Here is a 22,320-nt window from a genome sequence, read left to right as displayed (position 1 = left end):
AAAACTTTGTCTTCAACCTCTTACTTCGAAATTCTCTTAGCTTTTTTAAAATACTTAGTTTTGCCTCCTTGTGACCTGAGATGGAGAGGATGCTTCTTGTCACTGCAGAGGCAGAGGTGGATAAACGTAGTCTTTCTGAATTTAGGTCTCTGTCTACAATGCCAGCTGATTGTTCCTATCTTCCTTAAGTAAAGATTCACCTAACATAAATACTGCACATTTAAGACAAATAATAATTAAGAGGATGAAGACCTTTCCAGGAATGAATGTGTAGAACCTTTTAATCCTGTTTAACTCCTAAGTAAATTTACAAGCCCAATCACACAGCCATTAACTGTATTTACATGTAAAATTTACTCTGTAAAGTCTCTTAGAGGTAAACTTCCATTGACTTTTTTAGTCCATGAAAATGGAATGTAAATTGCTTTCAAATGCTAAGTTTAAAAAACAAAATAACACACCACTCTATAAATATATATGTATGCATGAAGGAAGAACGACTGAGATTCGTTTTTGATTAGCTTATATAGCTTAATCTTCATGTAGTTTGTAGTAATGACTAACTGTGCAAACAGTGTTGCTTTCTGCCTGAGTCACAATAAGTACACTAGAGGCTGTAAATTTATGCCTCAGGTTCCAACATCTTAATCGAAAGTGATTCTTTCTGGCACTGAGACCCCTCTGGCATGTGACAGATAGGGACTTCAGAGTGAGACAAAGTGAGCTGCAACTATTTCGGGGCTGTTGTACTGCTCCAGCTCCTAGAATAGCACCAAGGGTTGAATGCAGCAGGAGTGCCCTGTCAACCACACAGCATTGCTGGTGCATTCCTAAAGGCTGAAGATACTTATTTTTGGCATCTCCCCCCTTGAATGGTGAGTTCCAGCATTCATAATAATGTTTCTGAAGTGTTTTTCTCCATCCTTTTCCCTCCAAAATCACTTTGCTAACTTTTCCTCTTATATATGCTGACTATAGTGACATGAGTCCTTATTTGAAAATATATGAGCAAGAAGTAATATAATGTGACTGGCACAAGTGGATCACTCCTATCTGTGATAAAACAGAAAACAGGAGTACCCTTTCATGATCATTTACCACTGTAAAAGCTGAGGGCTTCTAAAATTAGGCTGAAACACCATCTTGGGAAATTCTTCTTTTTAGGGCTTGCCCTTTGTGGTTTACCTTAATCTTTGAGATAGAAGCACATCCATTTGGTTTACCTTAATCTTTGAGATAGAAGCACATCCATTTATCAGTTATATGAATAAACCATTGGACTTGCTTCAAAAATAACACCTAATTTAGAGATGAGATTGAATCAGTTGCTGAAAATAGTCTATTTGGAGAAGCTTAAATACCTTCACTTATCTTAGTGTCTCACTGAATTGATTTCCATCCCACTTTTGTGTGTTCATCTTGGTGGGAGAGGTAATCATTATTTTAACAAAGATAGGAGTGAAAACTCTTAAATTGCAAATGTCATCTTGACATACATCTTTTATTTTTTTTGAGTTTTCATTTAATGCTATGTTATTTTATCTAAACTGATGACAATAAAATCCCTACTGAAGTCAGTTTTTAGAGAGCTATTTAAAAAAAAAAAAAAGGCCCTTTTTCAGAAAGAAGAAGTAAAATTAGTGGCATCCTTTAATCATCAGGAAAGGACTGGCCAATGGCAGTAAGTTTCCGGAAATGTAGGAAGGCCAGGTGCTCACTTCATGTGAGTTGCCAGCAACAACTGGAGTTGATGGATGGCATTTTAGGGAAGAGTCTCTGGAACTCCTCATTACCAGCCTCAGTGGTTCTCCTGTTTCTCGTTTACTTTATTTGTTTATAGTGTTCAACGAATTACTTAAAGTGAAAATTCTTTGTATTCTACTGTTCTGCAAGCACTTTGTCAGCAAAGATACAGTTATGGCAGTAGTTGGAAACAGTGATTTAATCTGTGTAAAAATGCCCTTAGGCTTTCGTTTTGATTTTTTTTTCCCATCTGCTGGATACTGAAATACTGAATTTTTATCTGTAATATGTCTACAGGTTTTAGTGAAGCCTTCAGAGGTAGATGTGGTTTTGTTTGAGATTTCTCGCATTTCATTAGCAATGATTAAAATTAAATGTGATTATTTTGTTTTCAACGTGCCGTGTGGATTTACATGTTTCACATTACAGGCAATGCTCAGAATAAATGTGTTGTGCGGGTTCATATTACTGTTGAGGTTCGTGTGTTGTAAAAATAGATCCTGTTGATTGTGTGCTTTATAAAGCATGCTAGGACTATTTCCTTTAAAAGCACAGAAATTATAAACACACAACAAAATTATAAGAATGTGTCATTTTTCATTTACTACGTTTTTGTTCTAATTAGAGTTGAAGCTGCAACTAATGTTGCTAAAACAAAGCAATGAAAACTAATCAACCAGAACTTTAGGACATGCCACAAACTCCATTCACACCCACGTGTTTTGCTTGACTGGTAAAATATGACAGGCTGGATTCTAAATTAGAGTATGCAGGCAGATACATACATCGAAACAACGAGATGTGAGAACTGTGTTAAGCAACTACAATCTATGTTTGTGTATGTGGAGTTCAGCTTTTAACTTCACACAGTGCTGTGGCAGTAATAGAAAGACATCTGAAAGCACGTGCTATGTGGATACTTGGTGTTTTGGTTTCCTGAAAGCCAGTGGGCAGTTCAGAAGTCTTGCTGGGTGGATTGGAGATTCTGCAACACTGGGGCTCCTGGTTCTAGTTGCCTGGTAGTGTCTGGAATGCACCAAGTGCTACAAAAGTTTCTGTCATATGACTTATGTTACCACCGTGATGAGGTGAACTGGTCGTTCAGACAACCTTGAAAGACTGGGCAGTGCTGAGTCCACTTTTGCTGGATACAGACTTGCTTTGGTGAATTCATGCTGCATGTGCAAGAGTTGAGTAGTCAGCTTTTTGCTGTTTTCACAAGGCTGAAAAAACAGTGTCTTCAGCTATTCAAAGTTTTTTATCTTTGCACTTGAATTCAGTGTGTGAAGTGTCTCCACTGAGAAATGTTAATGTTAATATATTAATGCTAATGTATTAATAAGAAAACCAAAATACTCTGACTTTTTAAAATCTGTGGCCTTAAACTTGTGGTGAAATTTATGGTTTTACAAGCAAAGACTGCTGCATCAACTGATATGAAGGAATTTTCGGTGATTTCAGAAGCAGAAGACCAGATCTTCAGAGAGTTTTACCTATTTATTTGTACTAACAGCTCTCTCATGTCTGAAACAGTGCAATGCATGAGTTTCTTCTCTGTCTGCTGTTCTCTAGTGTCTGAAGTTTGAATTTTTAAAGAGGAGAAATTTTAGAAATTATAAATTTAGATTGGAAATCTGATTTTAGTTCTGTTTGTTCTCTGTGCCAGCTCAAGTCTTTGCTGCTTTCACTATGATGGACCATGCAGCCCTTGTGTTTTCACAATGCCAATCTTCCCTTGCAGGGAATTGTATTCTTTTTGTAACATTATCTTTAACCCTCTTGTATGTATAATTAATGTATAAGGTACATAAACATGATACTGTCATACCCTTTGTACTGTCTCATTTTGATACATTTTCCAGAGCTGTTAAGCAACCAATTAGGTGATGGCCATTACTGAACCTGACCTGGGCCATTGGCACAGATTGCCTGGAAAGTTTCACCCCTAGGACACCTTAGAAGGGATCACCTCTGATTCTTGTCAGCAGCAGTTGTGGAGAGTTACGGCACTTAAGATCATTACGGATTTCTTTTTCTCTCGTCTTAGGTTTTCTACCCTAGCAAAGATGGTACTAAGATCCCTATGTTTATTATTCACAAGAAAGGAATTAAATTAGATGGTTCTCATCCTGCCTTTTTGTATGGATATGGAGGCTTCAACATATCAATTACACCAAGCTACAGGTAAGTGGGGTATTTCATACCTTCTTCTGAAGTATCTGGTATTAACAGCTGTCACAGACTGAGAGCAGGGTGGATGATGGATCTGACAGGATGCATTTCAGGTCCTTGAGACGCAAGGTGAGGGCCATAAGGACTGCACATCAGTGCCCAGGCGCCATTTGTCTGCTTTGTTAGTTCTGAATTCAAGGGTTTTGCCCAGGCTCACAAAAGAAATTTATGTCAGAGTAGAGAAGTGCTCTGCTCTTCTAAGGTTTACAACAGGCACCCTGCCCTTAGGATTATACCTCGGCTTCTTCCTGCTCTGTCACTGAGCTCGACAGAAAAGCATATGGACATATATTAAGCAAATATTTGAACCCTTTGCTGAACTAATGTCATTGGAAGTTTTCTTTTTTCCAAGTTAATTACCTATGTCTACATATTATAGAAGATCAAATGTTTGTCTAAATTAATGTAAATAATTAAAATTTCACAGCATTTTCATATAATACTTTAGAGGAGATTACATCAGAAGCAAAATCCTACTGTATCCCAAAGGATTGGGAAAGACGAAAGATGATTCTGTCTTGAGAAGTAAATGATGTGATCTCTGCAAATGCAAAGCAACACACTGTAAATCGAAAATGCTGTGTGCAAAACAGGATTTGTAGCCCTCAAAAGCCATAAGCTTTATTGAATAGATGATCTTTTTAGAGAAAAGGCTTATTTCTTCAGCAAGGGAATTTGAATAGACTTGCTGAGAGGCAGCGATTTTCTGAATACCTAAGACAGGCTCCTAGGTGAGGCAGAGGAAAACAGAAAGGGAAAGGATTGAACAGAGAGCAGTTTTTCAGATAGCAGAAGAGAGCTCACCAACAGAAAAATAATCTACTATGAAACAATCCTATTAAGCTAAGGTACTACTAGTCTTGCTTTAGAAGCAGCACATTTCAAGAAATCCTTTGCAGTGCTCACTTTTCCAGGTCGCAGCGATTGTATTTCTGAATAGCATTTACAGTTTCTCGTCCTTTCTAGCAAATACTTTTTCAAACAATGGACCTCCCATCTTTTGTTCTGTGATTATTTATAAGCTTTTTATCTGCCTCATAAAGCTACATTTTTAATTTCCTATGGTTTTTGAGAGACACAATTATATAATCCAAATAGTTTTTAAATTCCTTTTTAGTCAGGTTCAAACACAGATTTATTACAGTTTATTGTAGATGCTGAAAACTGTGATAGAACTTACCAGGTTTTCTTTTTTAAAGAATGTAAAATAAATATCATGTATCTGTTGATTTAAGGTAAAATTTCACATTCTGCAGAGCTGACACGAGCGAGCTGTTAGCAAAAGGAGAAGGTATTTCACAGTGCCTACTTCCACTTCCCATCCATTGGCCCTGGTGCTTGCTGGAACCTTTGCTAAGCTGATTTATATTGCAAGAATGACATAAAACTATCCCAGCAAAATGGAGTGGGTGGTTTTCTGCCATTTTGGCAAGTTAAAAATTGATTCTCGTAGGAGTCCAGCAAACAGCAGCAAGAGGATGCAGCTGACAGTCAGAAGAGATGAAGATGGGAGGTGTGAGCAGTGACCTATGTTTTCCTGAACCCTATGAAACCTTTTTTATACAGCTCATAAAATAAGAATATGAATTTGTAACAATCCCTTAAAATTAAGTGCACAGAGAACTACCAGTGACCTCCAATTCAAAATACATTATCCCACTGACAATATAAATGAAACATGGTTGCCCATACCTCCCTCCTAATTCTATCCCTGTATTCTCAACATATCCTTTCTCAGCTTTCTCTTTCTAAAAGAAAAATAAGGATAGCAGAAGCCTTCAAATGCATCTTTATGGTTAATAATTTGAGAATTGAGTACTTGGCGAGGAACTATGTTCCGAAAGTAGGCAAGCAAGATCAAGGAAAGGTAATTGTAAGAGGGAATTTTTGCCAGGAAAGCAGAATATCCAGTTCACCCTTTACCTGGTAAATTCCAGTAATGTTTTACTACGTCCTTGTTACTATATACTGCAATACTCCACAAGGACTTCCCCAGTCCAAGTGCTGTTCCAAACACAGCCCAACACCATGATTTGATCTTTTTTTTTTTTTTTAGATGACCACAGGCAGGAGTGCTAGAAAGCAACCACAGGATGGTCAAGGCTGAGGCTTGCCACATCATTCACCTGATGCTGAGCTGAAACATAGCTATGGAAATGCAACCAAGTAGTAGCCAGATTACCTTTAAAACAAAACAAACAAAAAAAAAAACAAAAACAAAACAAAACAAAAAACTACTGGATAAATATTTCTGAGGTTTTTTTTATTTAAGCTTAAGGCTCTTATAACTTTTCACAAAGCATTTAATTTTCTCCTTTCCAGTGGTTCAGTTCTGTCCTGTATTTCTTCCAGACGGTACAATGTTTTCTCATTGGTATTTCACTCCCATTAACATGACCCAACTCCCTGACTTGGGGATCTTATTTCTGCTTAAATCAGAAACTAGCGTTCCTCTTTCTTTTTTCTCCAACACCAAAAATTAAAATAAATTTTTTTTCACTGAAAGCAGTAGAAACAAACCAACAGGTTACAGGGTCCAGAAATAACTACAAGAACGATAACCTGAAGTCATGAAGTCAGTTACAGTAGGGATTTATTTCTGAATGCAAACATGCATCTTTCATATGCTTCTATGGACTGGAGAGCTACATTTCAAGACGGTGTTTGCCAGAGCATTATCATTAATTATACAGCTGGCATAGCGAGTGCAAGTGAAGGCTGATGGAACCAATACCCAGAGAGCCGCTGGGAAAATGCCATCACAAACCTACCACTAATGCCTCAGATTTGGCTAATTACCCTATAGGAACCAACATGTTTCTCTTCACTGTTCCATATGTGCCTGTGTGGGTACAGGAGAAGCAATTTCTAATGCATCCTGAAATATAGCTGGTTGTGCAGCAGACTGTGAAATTGCATTTCACTGGCAGTTTGTACCCAGCCTTTTAAGCAAAGAGGTGGTGCAGGGAGAGACTGTAAGCCCAGAGAAAGGTCAAGCAACACAGCAGCCCTGGGTGCGGAGTGGAAGATTACTCTTTTCGGTTACTCTATTACTGCTCCCTTCTGCTGCACAAAAGCCAAGAAAGCAACGAAGTCCAGTGACTCAGGACTTTTTTCCCACCACCAGTGCACTAGCCTGCATTTCTCTGTCAGCTGTAATACTTGACAGCAGATTTTCTGCTCTCTCTACTGTCTCCTTCCTGACCCTTTTGCCCTTTCATTTACCCTGCTCCCAGGAGGGAAGGAAAAACAGGGATAATGAGCAAAAAGCTACAGAGACTGTTGGGAAGAGCAGGAAGCCAGACTTCCCTCTGCAGAATGAGACATTTCGTTGCCATCCAGGGTGACTGGGCAGTTTGCTGTGACTCAGACACCAGGTTGACTGGAAATCAAATCTGGAAGCAAGAATACACCTGGAAGGACATAAAAGGCAGTAGCAGGGCTGTGTGTGAAAGTTGAGTTTTGTGCTGGCTGATCACTTGGAATTTTCACTTTTTAAAAAAGTTAATAAATTCTGATTCTCTACTTATAAAACCTGGTTCCTTGAACTTTAAAGTCCCTTTAGGAAAGCTTGTTTTAAGCTTGAGACACATTTGCCTCAAAGAATTGGTCAAGTAAGGGTCCTGACTCAACTTACTACTGACCATACAGGGGTGGGTATTAATTAATCACCACTGGCAGTGACATGACTAGTTGTTTATGTTGAGGTATACGGGGTAATGTGTTCTGAAGTGCCTAAATCCCAGTAGTATTACTGAGAGTGAGCACACATAGACTAAACCTTGCTTATGATTTGGGCAGTATAATGGCTGTTACCAAACTCTGAACTTTATCCTGTTGAGGGTCTGTGCATCAGGAAAATTGTTTGCTTGTGGAAATGGGGACTAGCTACCTATAACAAGAGTACTTCATATCCTATGAGATCCCAAGTTACTTAGACCCCTCCAAAAATCATCATCATCAAAGTACTATCTCTGTTAGAGGAGTCCACAGGCAGGATAGGATACACTTTGGTTTTGCATTGCTCATGGGTACTTCACTTGTTAAATATGGTGATCCCTCAGTGGGCACAGTTTATTTCAGCAGATGGAAGAAGACAGACTCTGTTCCAGAATTTTTTATTTTTAAAATATTTTCAGGCAATAAATTTGGGTAGCAAGCTCTTGCCTTACCTGTAATACTTTCTTATACTTGCTACCTTTAATTATTGAGAATCAAATAACTTTGGACCAAGAGGCCCAAAGTTTGAGACAGAGACAGAGAAAAAAAGTGCAGAATATTCTGAGAGGTTTCATGACTCTAACATACCAAAAATTAAGAAACTACAATCTAATGAGGAAACCTGCTGTCAGGCTACTCCACATTAGCTGTGCAGCAACCTGTTGAAATTAGGCATCCTGGAGTTTGACAGAATAATTCCCTCTGATGTTTGCACAATTATAGAATATCAATCTTGCATCTCATCAGCATGTCACAGCAATCTAAGGAAAATGCAATTCACAGTGACAGACTTAAGTATTGATTTTGCAGAAGCAGAGATAATTCATGCATTCTGAGCAATCTGGTGGCCAGATAACCAGCCTAGGTAGAAAGTTTTTCCTTTGATGGATTATGAAAATACAGAAATCTCTTATCAGTTATCCTTCTGCTTTTCTTTTTTTTTCCTTAATCCTTGGTATATACTTTTAAGAACATGTGCTACTACATAGGTAATTGCTTTGGGAGGTAGGAAGATTTTACCTGTTTTGATACTACGTCCACATGAGACACACTGTAGGACTACCATCTTTCAAGCCATTTCTGATAAGCAGTAGTAGGACTTAAAGGTAACAAGACCCAATCTTTTTTCTTGTGGTTGAACAAAATTAATTTCTGCAAACAGTGGTTTCTTGCATGAGTAAAGATTTCAACTAAATAAGCAATTTAAACCTACCAGAGGGGGAAAAAAAAAAGACTTGTTAAATTTTAATATTTTACCTATCTCCTTGGCATATGTGCGATTGGTCTTCTGCAGCTTCTGCTAAGTTAGGCTACTGCCTCTACAGATTACTCAGGTTTACTATCAAGGGGGGACTTCATTCACAATTTCATAATTGATTTTGGGAGAGATCTTTCCCTCAAAGTATTTTTACAGAAGTGGTAGGTGTATAAAAATTGGAAATTAAAAATAATCCTCTGTCAATTTGCTTTTTCAGTGTGTCAAGACTTATATTTGTGCGACACCTAGGAGGTGTTCTAGCAGTGGCAAACATTAGGGGAGGTGGTGAATATGGAGAGACCTGGCACAAAGGTAAGTCAGTCAAAGCAGGGAAACAAAACTGCAGGCTTAGCAGTGAAAATTGCAACATTTTCTCTTCATTCCTTCTTTCATGTTCAGATCTCCTTTTTCATTTTACTTATTCTGTAAAAAAGTAATTTTTTTTCCTTACTTACATGTTAGATCTGTACATTGTCCAGCATTAATCTGATAGTTTTCGTAGATTCTTTTAATTTTTGCAACTTCTTAAAAATAACTTTGCACAAAGACATTATTTTCCAAGAAAATATTTTTTTTTAAGCAAGATCAAGTTCCCTAGACTTTCAGAAAATTTTCTGTATTGCAGAAGACCTGTCTGGATTTCAGAAACCTCTGTCACAATTTGCAAGTGCGCATGGCCCTACAATTCTAAATCCCCAAGACAACAACACTGACTATTTGGACTCTCTTGGTATCATACCAAAAAAAAAATCATTTGCAGAACCTTACAGAAGGTGTGAATGCTTGAGTTCAGAATGTAACTCTTCCAGACTGTTTTTGCATAATTTATGAATAGACCTTTTTTTTATATTTCATGAATGTGATAGGAAAAACTTCTTCACCAAAAGGGCTGTCAAGCACTGGAACCGGCTACCCAGGGAAGTGGTTGAGTCACCATCCCAGGAGACATTTAAAAGACATGTAGGTGTGTCATTAGGGACATGGCAGTGCTGGGTTAACAGTTGAGCTTGAAGATCTTTTCCAATCTAAATGATTCTATGATTCTGTGAGTGAAGTTCATATGAAAACAGTCAGCTCTGGAAGTACAGTGACATGTGATCCCCTGCACGCTCATAGGGGATCCTTCAGGTTTTTTTAAGCTGACTTTTGTGCTACAGGGAAACCAAGTCACTCACTGCAAAGCTCTATAAATCTCCTTGCCCCTTTTCTTAATATTTTTGCTTTATTTCTGTCCATGTTTTTCCCATCCAGTCTTTGTCTTAGTCCTTTGATTGTCTTTGTCCACTTGCCTTATTGCTGACAATTGTCTGCATCCCTTCACCAGAGAAAAAAGCTTGGAAAAGTCCTACTTATTTCTGTAACATACCCATCATTATTTAATAGTGATGCTTTACTCATATCCAAGAATCTGGAAGATAAGTTGCTGGAGATGTTGTCAGCAAGGCAAATGTACCAAAACAGTGGTGTTTATGATGTAGCAATTTGCCATGGCAGTAATCCATAATAACTTTTTATCAAACAAAATGGTATTTCCAGATCATTGCATCTTGATTTTACTGTTTCGTCTGTGGTAACTATTTGTCTGGGTCATTTCCTCACAATTGAGTTAATTATGTAATAGCTTCATAAATAGAAGCTGTATGTGCTTGCAGATACAGGATATTATTGCTAAAGATGAAGTATCCTTCATTAATTTTAATTTGCTGATTGATTTGTAATAGATTTTAATAAAATTTATCTTAATATGATAATGCTTCTTTGGTCCACCTATTTCCTGCTTGATTTTGACCCGAGTCTTTTATTGCAGTTGCAAAAAAGATATGTATCTCTTCTTTGTTGCTTCCAGAACCAATTACGAAAGTCTTTTTACTTAGGTTTAATTATATAGATAGGATTCTGACCTTAGACCAGCCCAGGATTCTGAGCAACGAGTAAGATTTATTTCTCCTTTATTGCCACATATTTGAAGACTTTTCTGTTGTCCCAGTATATCTCTCTGCAATGATGTTGTTAATGTGATAATGATGTGTATTTGTTAAAAAAAAAAATACAAAAAAATAAAAGTGTAATGATTCCAGTTCTACAAGATCTGTATGACTAAATGTCAGAGTTATCTTGCCAAACTTCTGCAACACAGAAATAAAGCAACCATTGTAAACTGGGTGTCCAGGATCACTGGATGGGCAGTGGAGTTAAAGAGACACCTCCAGTTAAAGAAATGTAGCTCATCTCACTTATTTTAGGGTAAAATTAATTGTCCTGGAGGTTCCTAGACCATAGTGGGAACCTTAGGCAATCCGCTTAGAATAAACATCCACCCTTTAAACAAAGTAAAAGGAACTGGAGTTAGATTTCTGTATCCTTTGAGTCCCTTTTACCTGGCTGGGTCACAGCCTTTGCTACACAAATACAAGGATTTTCTTCCTAGTTCCCATTTCTTACTAGCATTTAATTGTCTGAGATTACCATGGTCTTAAGGTAGGGTAACCTTTGAAAAAGAGCTAGTTTTAGTCTGTCGCCAAACAAGTAGGAAGATTATGAGATTTGGGCAACTTTGAGTTCTCAAGATTGATATTCTTCTACTAAAATGATTGAAAATTGTAGGGAAAACTATGCTTTTCTTTCCCTATCCCACCCTGCAAAATTTTTTATTTTCTGAACTGGAAGTCTCATCAGTGATGTCATCTGGACCTGTATTTTCAGTCATGATTTATTCCCTCATACATCTGAGGACATTTGGAATTCTGTTCGACAGGATGGCGGTATCTTAAGCATTTCCATATTGAAAATTAATTAATAAAATTTCAAACCAAGAATGCAACTCTGAAGTTCCTTTTTCACCATAGCTATATATCATCTGATTTGAAAAAAACTAATAGGAAAAAAAATAGATTACCAGCCACATATTATATGTCCAGGAAATTAGAAGTGCTTATTTTTATATAGCTTATTTTATAAGCTGAAGCTTTATTGCCTTAAGAAACTGTAACTGAGTTTAATGATGTCAAAGTCCCATTCGATCAAGCCTCAAGTGGATTGTCTGTGGTCATTTTGTATATATTTTGCTATGCAAAGCTTTTAGCTTTCATTTTAGTGATTAGGAACATTACCTGGCTCTCACTCCCCAGTATAGGTATATATTATTCAGAATTTCTTAAAGCATCAGGGTTATTGACAGAACCATCTTATACCCTCTCTGTGTTGAAAGAATCTTTTATTTTTGCTGTCTTTCTGAGCTCCATCAATTATTAAAATGTTCATGAAACTGGAATTGTTCCCAGGTATTTTTACACACGTGTTTTTCTGAAGAGATGGTATCAAATGGATTTTATGGCATCAGCTGATTTGTTTTGTTTCTGTGCTAGGTGGTATCTTGGCCAACAAACAAAATTGCTTTGATGACTTCCAGTGTGCTGCCAAATACCTCATCAAGGAAGGCTACACATCCCCAAAGAAATTGACTATTAACGGAGGCTCAAATGGGGGCCTCTTAGTTGGTAAGAACTGCTCGCATATTTCCCGGGTTTGCTTCTGGGTTTATTAAAGTAACCAGACAAAAATTTATGAAATCTGCTTGTCCAAAGTTGCCAGAATGTCAATGCATTAATATATACAGCTGTTAAATGTATACAATTGTACTTAATTTGCTGTTTGCATGGAACATTGGGATTCTGCAGTCTCTAGCAAAGGATGAAAGCCATACTTAGAGTCTTGTGTGGTAAGAGCTAATCTTGTGGTAGAATCACACAGTAAGTAAAAATGGTTTAAGAAACATTTGCATTTTTTTATTTTTCTTTCTCAAGGCCAATCACTACAAAGTAACTATTGAACCAGAATTCCATTATGTAGCATATTGGGGAAACTGTATGTGGTCTGTAATGTAAGCCAGGAGCCCATGTCCTGCAATCCTCCATCTTGAGTTTCTCATTCACTCCTTCTGTAGTCATGCATTCTTGTTCTTAGAGAACGAGTGAGAACATAGCAGTTCTGCAAATAAAGCCTTTGTACAGAAGAGTATTACAAGTTGACTCAGCTTTCATTGTGTAGTTAAAATATGACCACAAATAAAATCATGAATGTCTCTGATGAGAAATTGGGGTTTATCTGCCTTTTTTTTAAACAGCATGAAAGGCATGTGACAGTAGCTTGAGTTACTTATGTGAGAAGGGGAAAAAAGACACTACAAATGCATAAACCATAGATATATAGAATGCATAGATATATAGAAAATGAGCAGATTTACTAGACCCACTCTTTACTTGCTCTTCTTTTTGTACTCCTTTCTGTTTATCTGCTTCTGAATACTGGCCCTATTGATTTTATTCTATTTTTCAGTGTATTAGCATCCAGCATAAGAAAACAGAATTTGACATTATATAGGTCTTTTGTCTAAGCCATCTTGGCTATTCCTGCGTTATTATTATTTTTAAAAAGCAGTTGTTTTAAAGATAAAGTAACAAGTACATCTAAAGTTGTATTTTTGCTTTCTGCTTATTCTTCTCAATAACAGGTGGCAGGAGGTATTTGTGCATTGAAAATAGAAATGGATGAATATGATAAAGGATTAAAGGGTTTACACTCCATTTGAGAGTGCATGCATTGCACAAGTCAGTTTTATGTGAGCGTAGATATATATTTGGAAATGCAGTTAAACTTTCAACATATTACATACCTTCCGAAAATACTGTTATATATATATGTGGTTATATGGACTTCAGTTTCAGTTAGGATGAGATTCATCCTACCTAGCTTTAGTAATAAAATACCCTGTTTTTATGACCGAACAAGTCAACTGGGCTCCTTGTTTTGATAAGGAGAAGCAAGTCACATCTGCAGGGCGTACATTATTCTGGCAGGAGACAGGTATTAGGAATCTAGACCTCCCTGCTCTGAAAAATCTTGTTAGAAACCTTCCTTGGCACTTACAATCCAGCTTTCCAGCTGGATTTCCATGCTCTTGATGAGCCAGATAGGGATTTTTTTTTTACTGGGTGCAATTAGGTCAATTTAGAAAATTCTTGTAAGTGCTTTTTCACCAAAGCAAGAATAAATTTTGCAATAGTTGTTCATGCAACACTAGAGATCATAACTCATCCTTTAGGTGCAAGGACCCACTGCCAGACTTTCTCAGTTCTTATTTATAGAAGAAAAAGCTGACAAGGAAGAGTATTGTCACTCTTCCAAAATACTGTTTCCTTTCAGTCAGACTAACAGGAGGTGACTCTAAGGACTACAGAGCCCTGAGCTCTTGCCTCATTCAATCGCAAAACAAGACTTTTTTGTCCTGCAATGTGATCCCCAAGCTGAGCAAAGCAGCACAGCTGTAAGCTGAAAACCTCCTTTATGCAAATGCCATGTTTGATCCCTCATGTTTGCTTAGTCAAAACCAGTTCTGATGTTTTGAAAGCTTACTTTCATACTGAATTTTAAAGCTCAACATATATGTAGAGGGGTAAAATTAATGACTAAATTGTTTATCTGGATTACACTTTATTAATGCATATAATTAAGTATTGTGGCTAATTAGAGGGATGCAGTGGGAATGAGTGAATATCTCCATAAGTGATTTCTTACTGAAGTAACTACTTAAGGAAGTAGGAAGCAGCCATTTCTTACAAAATCCTGAGCAACAGACAGTGCTTCAAGAGACACTCTAAAATAAAGAGTATTAAAATGAAATGTTGTGATAGTTGTTTTGGCTTTTTTTCCTACCAGAATATAATTTATGTTCATAAAAGGAAATAACATGAGGGGGAGGGATCTGATCAAAAGCTTCAGTTAAAAACATCAAGCTCTTTTACATAGCATCTGTTTAAGGCACTATATATACCTTACAAAAATGTCTTGGGAACAAACCAGGAAGAGTTAGCATGGTTACATATCAGAGATGACCAGAAGTAAAATCGCATCTTTCAGAAAACAGAATTCATGTTCAAATAAAGAAAATAGGGTAAAGTATAAACTCTTGGCAGGGACTGACAGACCAAAGGAGACTGATGAGCAAATTGCCTCTAATGTAAAATTAGCAGTGAAATCTTTCTATGCACATCAGAGGCAGGAAACTGGCTAGAGAATCTGTGGGACTTGCAGGTTTAAGGAGGTGTAAAAGGAGCATTAAAGAAGTATAATGGCAAAGCAAAACAACTAAATGGTCTGCTTGTATTGATGTTCCCTCCTGAGGAGTGTGGGGGGTTCCCTGCACAAGTGTGTTTTCATGAGGAATATTCTGGGGAGCTGACTCCAGCTGGAGCATCAACAGAAGAGGTTTTGGAATTAATCAATCCAATGAAAAGTAGCATGTTGCCAGGACCAGATGGTGCACATGCAAGATCCTAAGTGAACTCCAGTATGAAATTGCATGCTACTAAGCCTAAATATCTGAGGAACAGAAGGGGGCAAGTGTAATGCCAAGTTTTAAAATGGTTCATGGTGATCCGCAAGCTGCAGATGAGTAAATCTGACTTCTCTAACGGGCAAACTAGTTGGAACCAATAAATAATAGCTGACATAAAAGGAAGAATTTTGCAGGCTGAAGTTGCATCTTTCAAATCTATTTGAGCTATTTCGAAGGAGCCAGGCTGCATATGGTGCTTGTAACAGTGATCTAGGTGAAGAATTATTCTTGGATTTTGAAATGCTTTTGACAAGGGCCCTCACATAAGGCTATGAAGGAAAGTTCTTGCTGAGCTGGAAGCAAGGTCATGGGATAGCAATATCCTGGTTTGCAGGAGGCAAAGAATGGGAATAAACAATCCATTTTCAGAATGGACAAAAATTAGGAGATACAAGAATTTGGGAAAGAGTATACCTACATGTGGATGCACAGTGAATAATTCTAAATTGCAAAACGGATTCTGTGATCCATTGTAGTAGTTATGTGCAAATTTCAGTGCTCTTATTTCTTAAAATTCAAAAAAAGCAAGGGAATTTGTAAAATCGTGAAAAAACAGGTTTAAATCAAGCAACAGAAATTGGAATTGAAGAACTTACTGCTACAGGATATGATGAACACTAGATGAATAAACATTAAGAAAGGAAATAGATGTGCTTACAGAGGATGAGTATTTTGATGACTGTTTAACAGGGTGGATAAAGAGAACTCCAACTGAGAGAAAGCTTAAACAACTAGTTTATAAGCTGATAATTTACAGGAGAGATCTTCCAGTACTTGTTTAATGCCTTCTCCCAGAGCATCTGCCAGTTGCCACTCTTATAAACTGAACACTGAGCTAGAAGGGCCTACTGCAGTTATTTTTAAAATATCGGAGGCAAGCGTTATTCTTAAAGAACTTGTCCCTTCCATTTGTAAGAAGATGGAAATCAAAAAAGAAGAAAATACAAGTTAAGTTGAGGTTATTCCTCTGATTTTGTAGCAGTCTGCTTTTATCAAAACTCTTTCCATAAGGGTTTATAATAATAATTATGGAAGAAAACTTTCTTCAGTAAATGGAGGACTTTTGATCCTTTTGTTTCTTGATGCTAATATTAAAAGCTTAGACAGGGAATGGTTTAGGAACCTTCAGTTCCATAGCTGAAAATCTCACATATTTTCAAATTTCACTTCTTCAAACCCAGTTTGCTAGTTTGAAAGGCAGTTTTCAAAGAACAGCATGTTTGGTGCCTGAAGAACAGAGAAATAGCTCTTAAGCTCTTTTGAACATAGCATCTTTGGAAGTTACATTTTTTATCCATTCGTGTATTCGCTTCCAGTTTTGCTTGAAAGTCCTATTTGAATTCATATTCACTGGCATTCTTCTCCCAGTGTGATTTGGTTTATATGAGATGTTTTATATTTAAGGTTTTTTGGCTCCAGGTATTATATGGTAATCTTATTTTTTTCACATTATTTTAACAGTTTTACTTTCTTTTTTTTTAATAAACTTTGAGTTTATGAAAGCTTTTTGGAAGTTGGTCTTTTCACAAACTTGGCAGTGGACCTTTCACTGCTGACCTTAATTCTTTAAGATATGAATACTAATACAATTGTTTTTCTGTTGAAGCTGCCTGTGCCAATCAGCGCCCTGACCTATTTGGTTGTGTTATTGCCCAAGTGGGAGTGATGGACATGCTCAAGTTCCACAAGTACACCATTGGCCATGCTTGGACCAGTGACTACGGTTGCTCCGACTGTAAAGAGCAGTTTGAATGGCTGTGCAAGTAAGTGCCTTTAAATACTCCTGTGGTTGTTAAAAAGCATAGTCTGCTCAAGAGTTTCAGGTTGTCATGATCAATATCTATTCGAGTAATTATATCATCCTGTCCTCCACTGAATTTGGGGAGTTCTGTATTTCCTTACAAGTTGGTTTTGAATTAAAGACTATCTTTGAAGTCCTGTTGAGTCAACTGGTCATATTTTCAAAGACCTTGTTCTCCTAGCAGCTTTTAGCAACTCATAAGGTTTTCTTTCTGGATAATGACTCCTTTAGGCTATTACAACAGAATATTCTCAAGTGAACCAGGACATAAATTGTACTTTTTATGATAAGAGAGAGAGAGTCACCACTGTGAATTGTGTTATACAATATGGATGGGATGTATTTGTAGGAATTGAATGACGGTAGACCATAGCAGGATATTAATTAATTTCTTAACTCCTTGCTGAGAGGTCTAGAAAGATTATTTTAAGAAAAATTAAAAATATATGGGACAGGCAGCTGTGCGGGAACAGAAATTATCTACATATTGGCTATGGCTAACATGGTGTGTTAGAGTAAGTGCCATCATTTTAAAATATTTTTTGTGGAACCTCATCTTCAGTTACTGCATTTGTGTCTCTTCAATAATGAAGATTGACATTCCAGAAAAATGCTTCATACATACTAAACAATTTGACTGGTCTTTAGATATTAAATAGATATTTATATATTAAATATATCTAAATATAAAGATATAAAATAGATGTTTAGATATTAAAAAGAACATGTGCCGCATGAACACTCCATACCTATTTACTCACATACTTGCTCACAAAATCTAAATGCACAATTTTAGAAACATCTCATATGGCAATACCTGAAATATACCTTTGTCTCCTTTTCAAGTGCTGGCAATTTCTTGTCAGTTAAGATATATATGTAATGTTGCTTAGATGGTGCCTTTACATATACTTACGTTGTTCCTTAGATGAAAGTGAGGAAACAAAGAATCTGTTAGGTTAGACGCTCAAATATTGTCATGTATTCTTAAAAATAATTTGAACTTACTTAATGGGTACTCCTCCAAGGGCAAAGTTCATTCAAAAATAAAGCAAAATTTCCTTCTGTATTTCCAGTTATGAAATAGGGGGGAAAACAGTATCCTACTCATGATTTAAGAAATGTAACATTCTTCTTAGGTGTAACTTTGTCTAAATAAAGAATGAAATGGTTAGATGGAATTTTTTGTAACTTATTATTACGTTTAATTTCTAATGTTAGAGACCACTTTGTGTTGACATATGTAGAGACACCTTTTATGGTATGTTACAGTGACTGAGAGATGCAAATTCTCCTGAAAAGAAGGCAGATTTTGAAAGTTAGATTATTCATTGCTCAAAAACTAGGAATCAAAGTCACCTATTGAAAGCAGAAAAACTTACAGTTCTTTCCATTTCCTGCATGGCATTTCCTCAGCATATGTGCATGTTCAAAGGTGGCCTAAATATTGGAGGGAGAGAGCAAATTTAGTAACTGTACAGCACTTGTGGCTTACCATCAGAGGCTGTTTCCAGATTTGCATGGGATGAAGCCATCCACATGCAGACATAGACTGCTGGGGATATGTATGCTGGGGAAAAGTCTCAACTTCCCTGTTTCCAGCAGGATGGATCCTGCTATGGACTTGATAGCTTCAGCTGCAGTTTCCCTCTTATCCTTCCTGATATTTTGGACATTTCTGTGAGATGTACACACATGTCTTCTGAAATTAAAGAAACACACTTGCTTCACATTTGAGAGCCAGAGATCCTTCTTGTTGGGTCTTAAGGAAAAAAATATGTAAACATTTGTGTGCTTTTCTCAGGTACTCTCCACTCCACAATGTCAAGCTACCAGAAGAAGATGGCATCCAGTACCCCTCTATGCTGCTGCTCACAGCGGATCATGATGATCGTGTGGTCCCTCTGCATTCACTGAAGTTTATCGCTACTCTGCAATATATTGTGGGCCGAAGCCGTAAACAAACCAATCCACTTCTCATCCATGTTGACACCAAGGCTGGGCATGGAGCAGGAAAGCCAACTGCTAAAGTTATAGAAGAAGTGTCAGATATGTTTGCTTTTATAGCACGATGTCTAAATCTTGATTGGATTGAATAGGCAAAATGCATATTACTGTCTCCTTTAGAAAACAAGGGCTTTAACACCATTTAAGAACAGCCACACTACTACTTGGTGTAGTACTTACATTTAAGAAGTGCAGTTTAATATTTTATTGATCTGACCTGCTATGGAGTTTTGATCTTCTGTGCTTCCCTTTTTTTGGCATTTCTTTGAATTTCTTTTTTACTGCATTCCAAAATACATTTTGAAAAGCATGTTCAAATAAATTACTGAGCTAATCTTGGTACTGTTGTGAAAATTAGATTCCAAAGTTAGTGCTAGTTGAGCTTATTTTCTGTAAACAATTTTAATGTATTTCACACCTATAAACGTATCCAGATCATTTGTAATTAAATGTAAGTACTGTCCACATACAAGAACTGTGAGCATACTTTATTTACACAGTAATTTATTTTAGAATGTAAATTGAAGATGTTCAGTGATAACCGTGAAGTACTGAAGAGACAGTAATCTGGTTAAGTAAAATATTATTAAAAACCTTCTGTTACATGCTGTTCATAGACATGTTACAATCTATAATAACGATGTTGCTAAATTGTTCTTTCTTTCCAAAGAGACATCAAAATGTCACCAGTTTTCTCTTCTGTGTGGGAATAAATGGCAGAAGAGGCCATTATAGAGGCTGGAAAACTTGAAGAATTCTTAGATTCTCATTGTAATCTCAGTCAAGCTATATAGATACTCTTCAACAACCCATCAAAAGTTATCTCTTTAATTGTTTCTGAAGAGTAGACCAAACACTGATTTAAACAAATAAACAAAAACAAACACAAAACATAACCAAAAAAAAACACCTCAAACCCACAACTTTGTCTGGATTTTTCAAGTTCACTTTTTCCCGATGCCTCTGTCAGAAGGTTCTCTAACAAACCAAAATCTGAACATATATATATAGCCAAGTTTTACCTGCAAAACGAGAAGAGCTTGTAGTCAGACTCCCTAATGATTTGACACAGATACAGTATTTGAACTGCCATTATTCCCATCCAGGCTGTAGAGCTATAAAGTAGATGTGAGTATTTGCCTACTAACTGTCTAAACTCTGATGCACTGCAGCAATTAGAGTTTGATGTTGCAGAGAAAAAAGTATTCTACCGATTATTATTATTATTATTATTATTGTTGCCCTTCCAGAAGACATCACTGCTTCTCAGTTTTGGATGAACCGATATTTTCTTCCAGAATCATGATTGTCGTTGTATTCACACTTAGGGTCTAAGGCCTGTATTTTAACTCCAGGCTCATCTCTCAGGAGTTTCATCTCTAAGCAAACAGTGTCTCAGTGCAAAAGGAGGAGGGAGTGGTATTTAAAAGAGGAGGGGGTGCTCTAAACATCATCAAAACTAAAAATAAATTTATATCAGATTCACTCTGTGTTTCCCTCATGATCTGGACTTCTTTTGATTCCCTCTGCAATCCAGGAAGGATCACCCCCTTCAGGCCCTTATTATACGTAATTTGATTTTAGGAGGAAAATAATAGAGGCTTTCTGCTTTCCTGTGAAATACCACACTAAAACCTGTATGTGATCTGGGGTTTATTTGTGATCCGTTGGGGTTACAGTTGTTTACAAGATTCTCTGTGGACTGATGTATTCTGATCACAGCATTGCATTAAAATAATCAGAATAGGGAGTTGGGGGAGGGGTGGCTTTTTCCCCTCCAGGCTCTGAAAACAGGGTTCAGGTTCAGCACCCTCCTTTTCCCAGAGGTATGTGAACTGCTCTCTGTGGTCGTCTGAAAATTTTCAACAGCTTAACCACGTGGCAAGAACAGCCCATGAAGCAGTGCCATGTCCACTTGTAACACCTGACAGTTGTGGCATGTGGCCTTCTATTAAATTTATAGTTATCATCAAGAGGGCAGAACTTCACGTCTGACACAGAGCTTTGCAGGATAGGGTGTGTGGAAAAAATGGTCATTCAAGAATTGACGTTCAAGAAATAGACACACAACTGTGTCGGTGGGTGGTTTGGGCACAGCCACCTCAGTCATCTGTCCGTGTCTTTGTTCCTAAAAATGCTTTTCCTTGTTCTCCAGTTGTTCAAACACAAAACTTCTGGCACAAGTTTAAAATAACTCCTTTTCCTTCTGAAGCCTTCTGCACTGAATGACTCAGTGTCAGGACAGATGACACATAATCTGGGGAGTTTGGAACCAAAATTTCTCGTTGAGTGACAATCAGTAATATTGAAGGTGGAGCTGGCTTTCTGGAGAACCACTCACAAAATAGGTGTTCAAGAGTATCCCTTGTAGAATGCTGGTATCAGTACCGGGAAGGCATTTCCGTAACAGGGTATTAATGTTGGCATTTATTTTATATTAATCAGGTGTGCCAAGTTCAAGATTAAGGTGCCAAAAGAGTGATGTTGCAGAGCTGTCTTATTAGCTAAGTTGCTGCTTTTGGGGCAGAAAGGGTCATGCTCCAACTGGAATCTGTAATTAAGTCTGAGCTAGTAATGCTCTTGTAATATAGTGGGATTTAAACCTTCAGGGCTTGGATTAAATAGACCTGGAGCCAAACTGTTCCTGCTGTATAAAACTTAATGAAATTTCTGTTAGTCTAGTTTCAAGGTTAAGTTCTTTTCTCTGTAGTGGAAATGCTATCTTATGAAGATGCTCTGTATTTTGTGGCTTTTATTTCCAGTACCTGAAGCAAAATTCACTAGCTGGGCAAAGTAACCTCCTTACATCTGCTTTTTCAAAATCATGTTTCTTAGAAAATAGATACTAATGTTTTGCACCAAGATCAAGAAAAAAATCCTGTAAGAGGCTCATGCTACATGAAGTAAAGTCTGTTTTTAAGTGGAAATAAATGAACTTTTTACATATTGCTCCTTCTGATACTCTTCAGAACTGATGTAAAGATATCTTAGTTGTCTTTGCTCCCGTGAGTATATATTTGCATCTGAGTTGATTTATGTGAAAAAGGTCAGAAGTATTTTTAAAACCTGAGTCTTCTTCACGGAGAGAGATATTTGAATTCCTTTGCAACAGAGTTAATTTACATTTTGGTAGCTGCAAAAAAAAATATATATACAGACTTCAGC

At 37.0% G+C, this 22,320-nt stretch overlaps 1 protein-coding gene across 1 annotated transcript in view; it reads left to right on the top strand.

The window, feature by feature from the left end:
* LOC113993463 (prolyl endopeptidase) overlaps positions 1 to 22,099 on the top strand; it is a 92,371-nt gene extending 70,272 nt beyond the window's left edge. Inside the window, exons 11-15 of the mRNA XM_027731660.2 lie at positions 3,791 to 3,927; positions 9,171 to 9,265; positions 12,319 to 12,450; positions 16,954 to 17,110; positions 18,953 to 22,099. Of these exons, the coding sequence (XP_027587461.1) occupies positions 3,791 to 3,927; positions 9,171 to 9,265; positions 12,319 to 12,450; positions 16,954 to 17,110; positions 18,953 to 19,247 (816 nt within the window). The 3' untranslated portion in view covers positions 19,248 to 22,099. The remainder of the gene's footprint in view (positions 1 to 3,790; positions 3,928 to 9,170; positions 9,266 to 12,318; positions 12,451 to 16,953; positions 17,111 to 18,952) is intronic.
* The last annotated feature ends 221 nt before the right edge of the window (positions 22,100 to 22,320 follow it).

Source organism: Pipra filicauda, unplaced genomic scaffold (assembly GCF_003945595.2).
Source record: "Pipra filicauda isolate LSUMZ 115617 unplaced genomic scaffold, ASM394559v2 scaffold176_size3548034_pilon, whole genome shotgun sequence".
Classification (NCBI taxonomy): domain Eukaryota; kingdom Metazoa; phylum Chordata; class Aves; order Passeriformes; family Pipridae; genus Pipra; species Pipra filicauda.
Note: the sequence above shows the minus strand (reverse complement) of the source record. Positions and strands in the feature narration are given on the sequence as shown.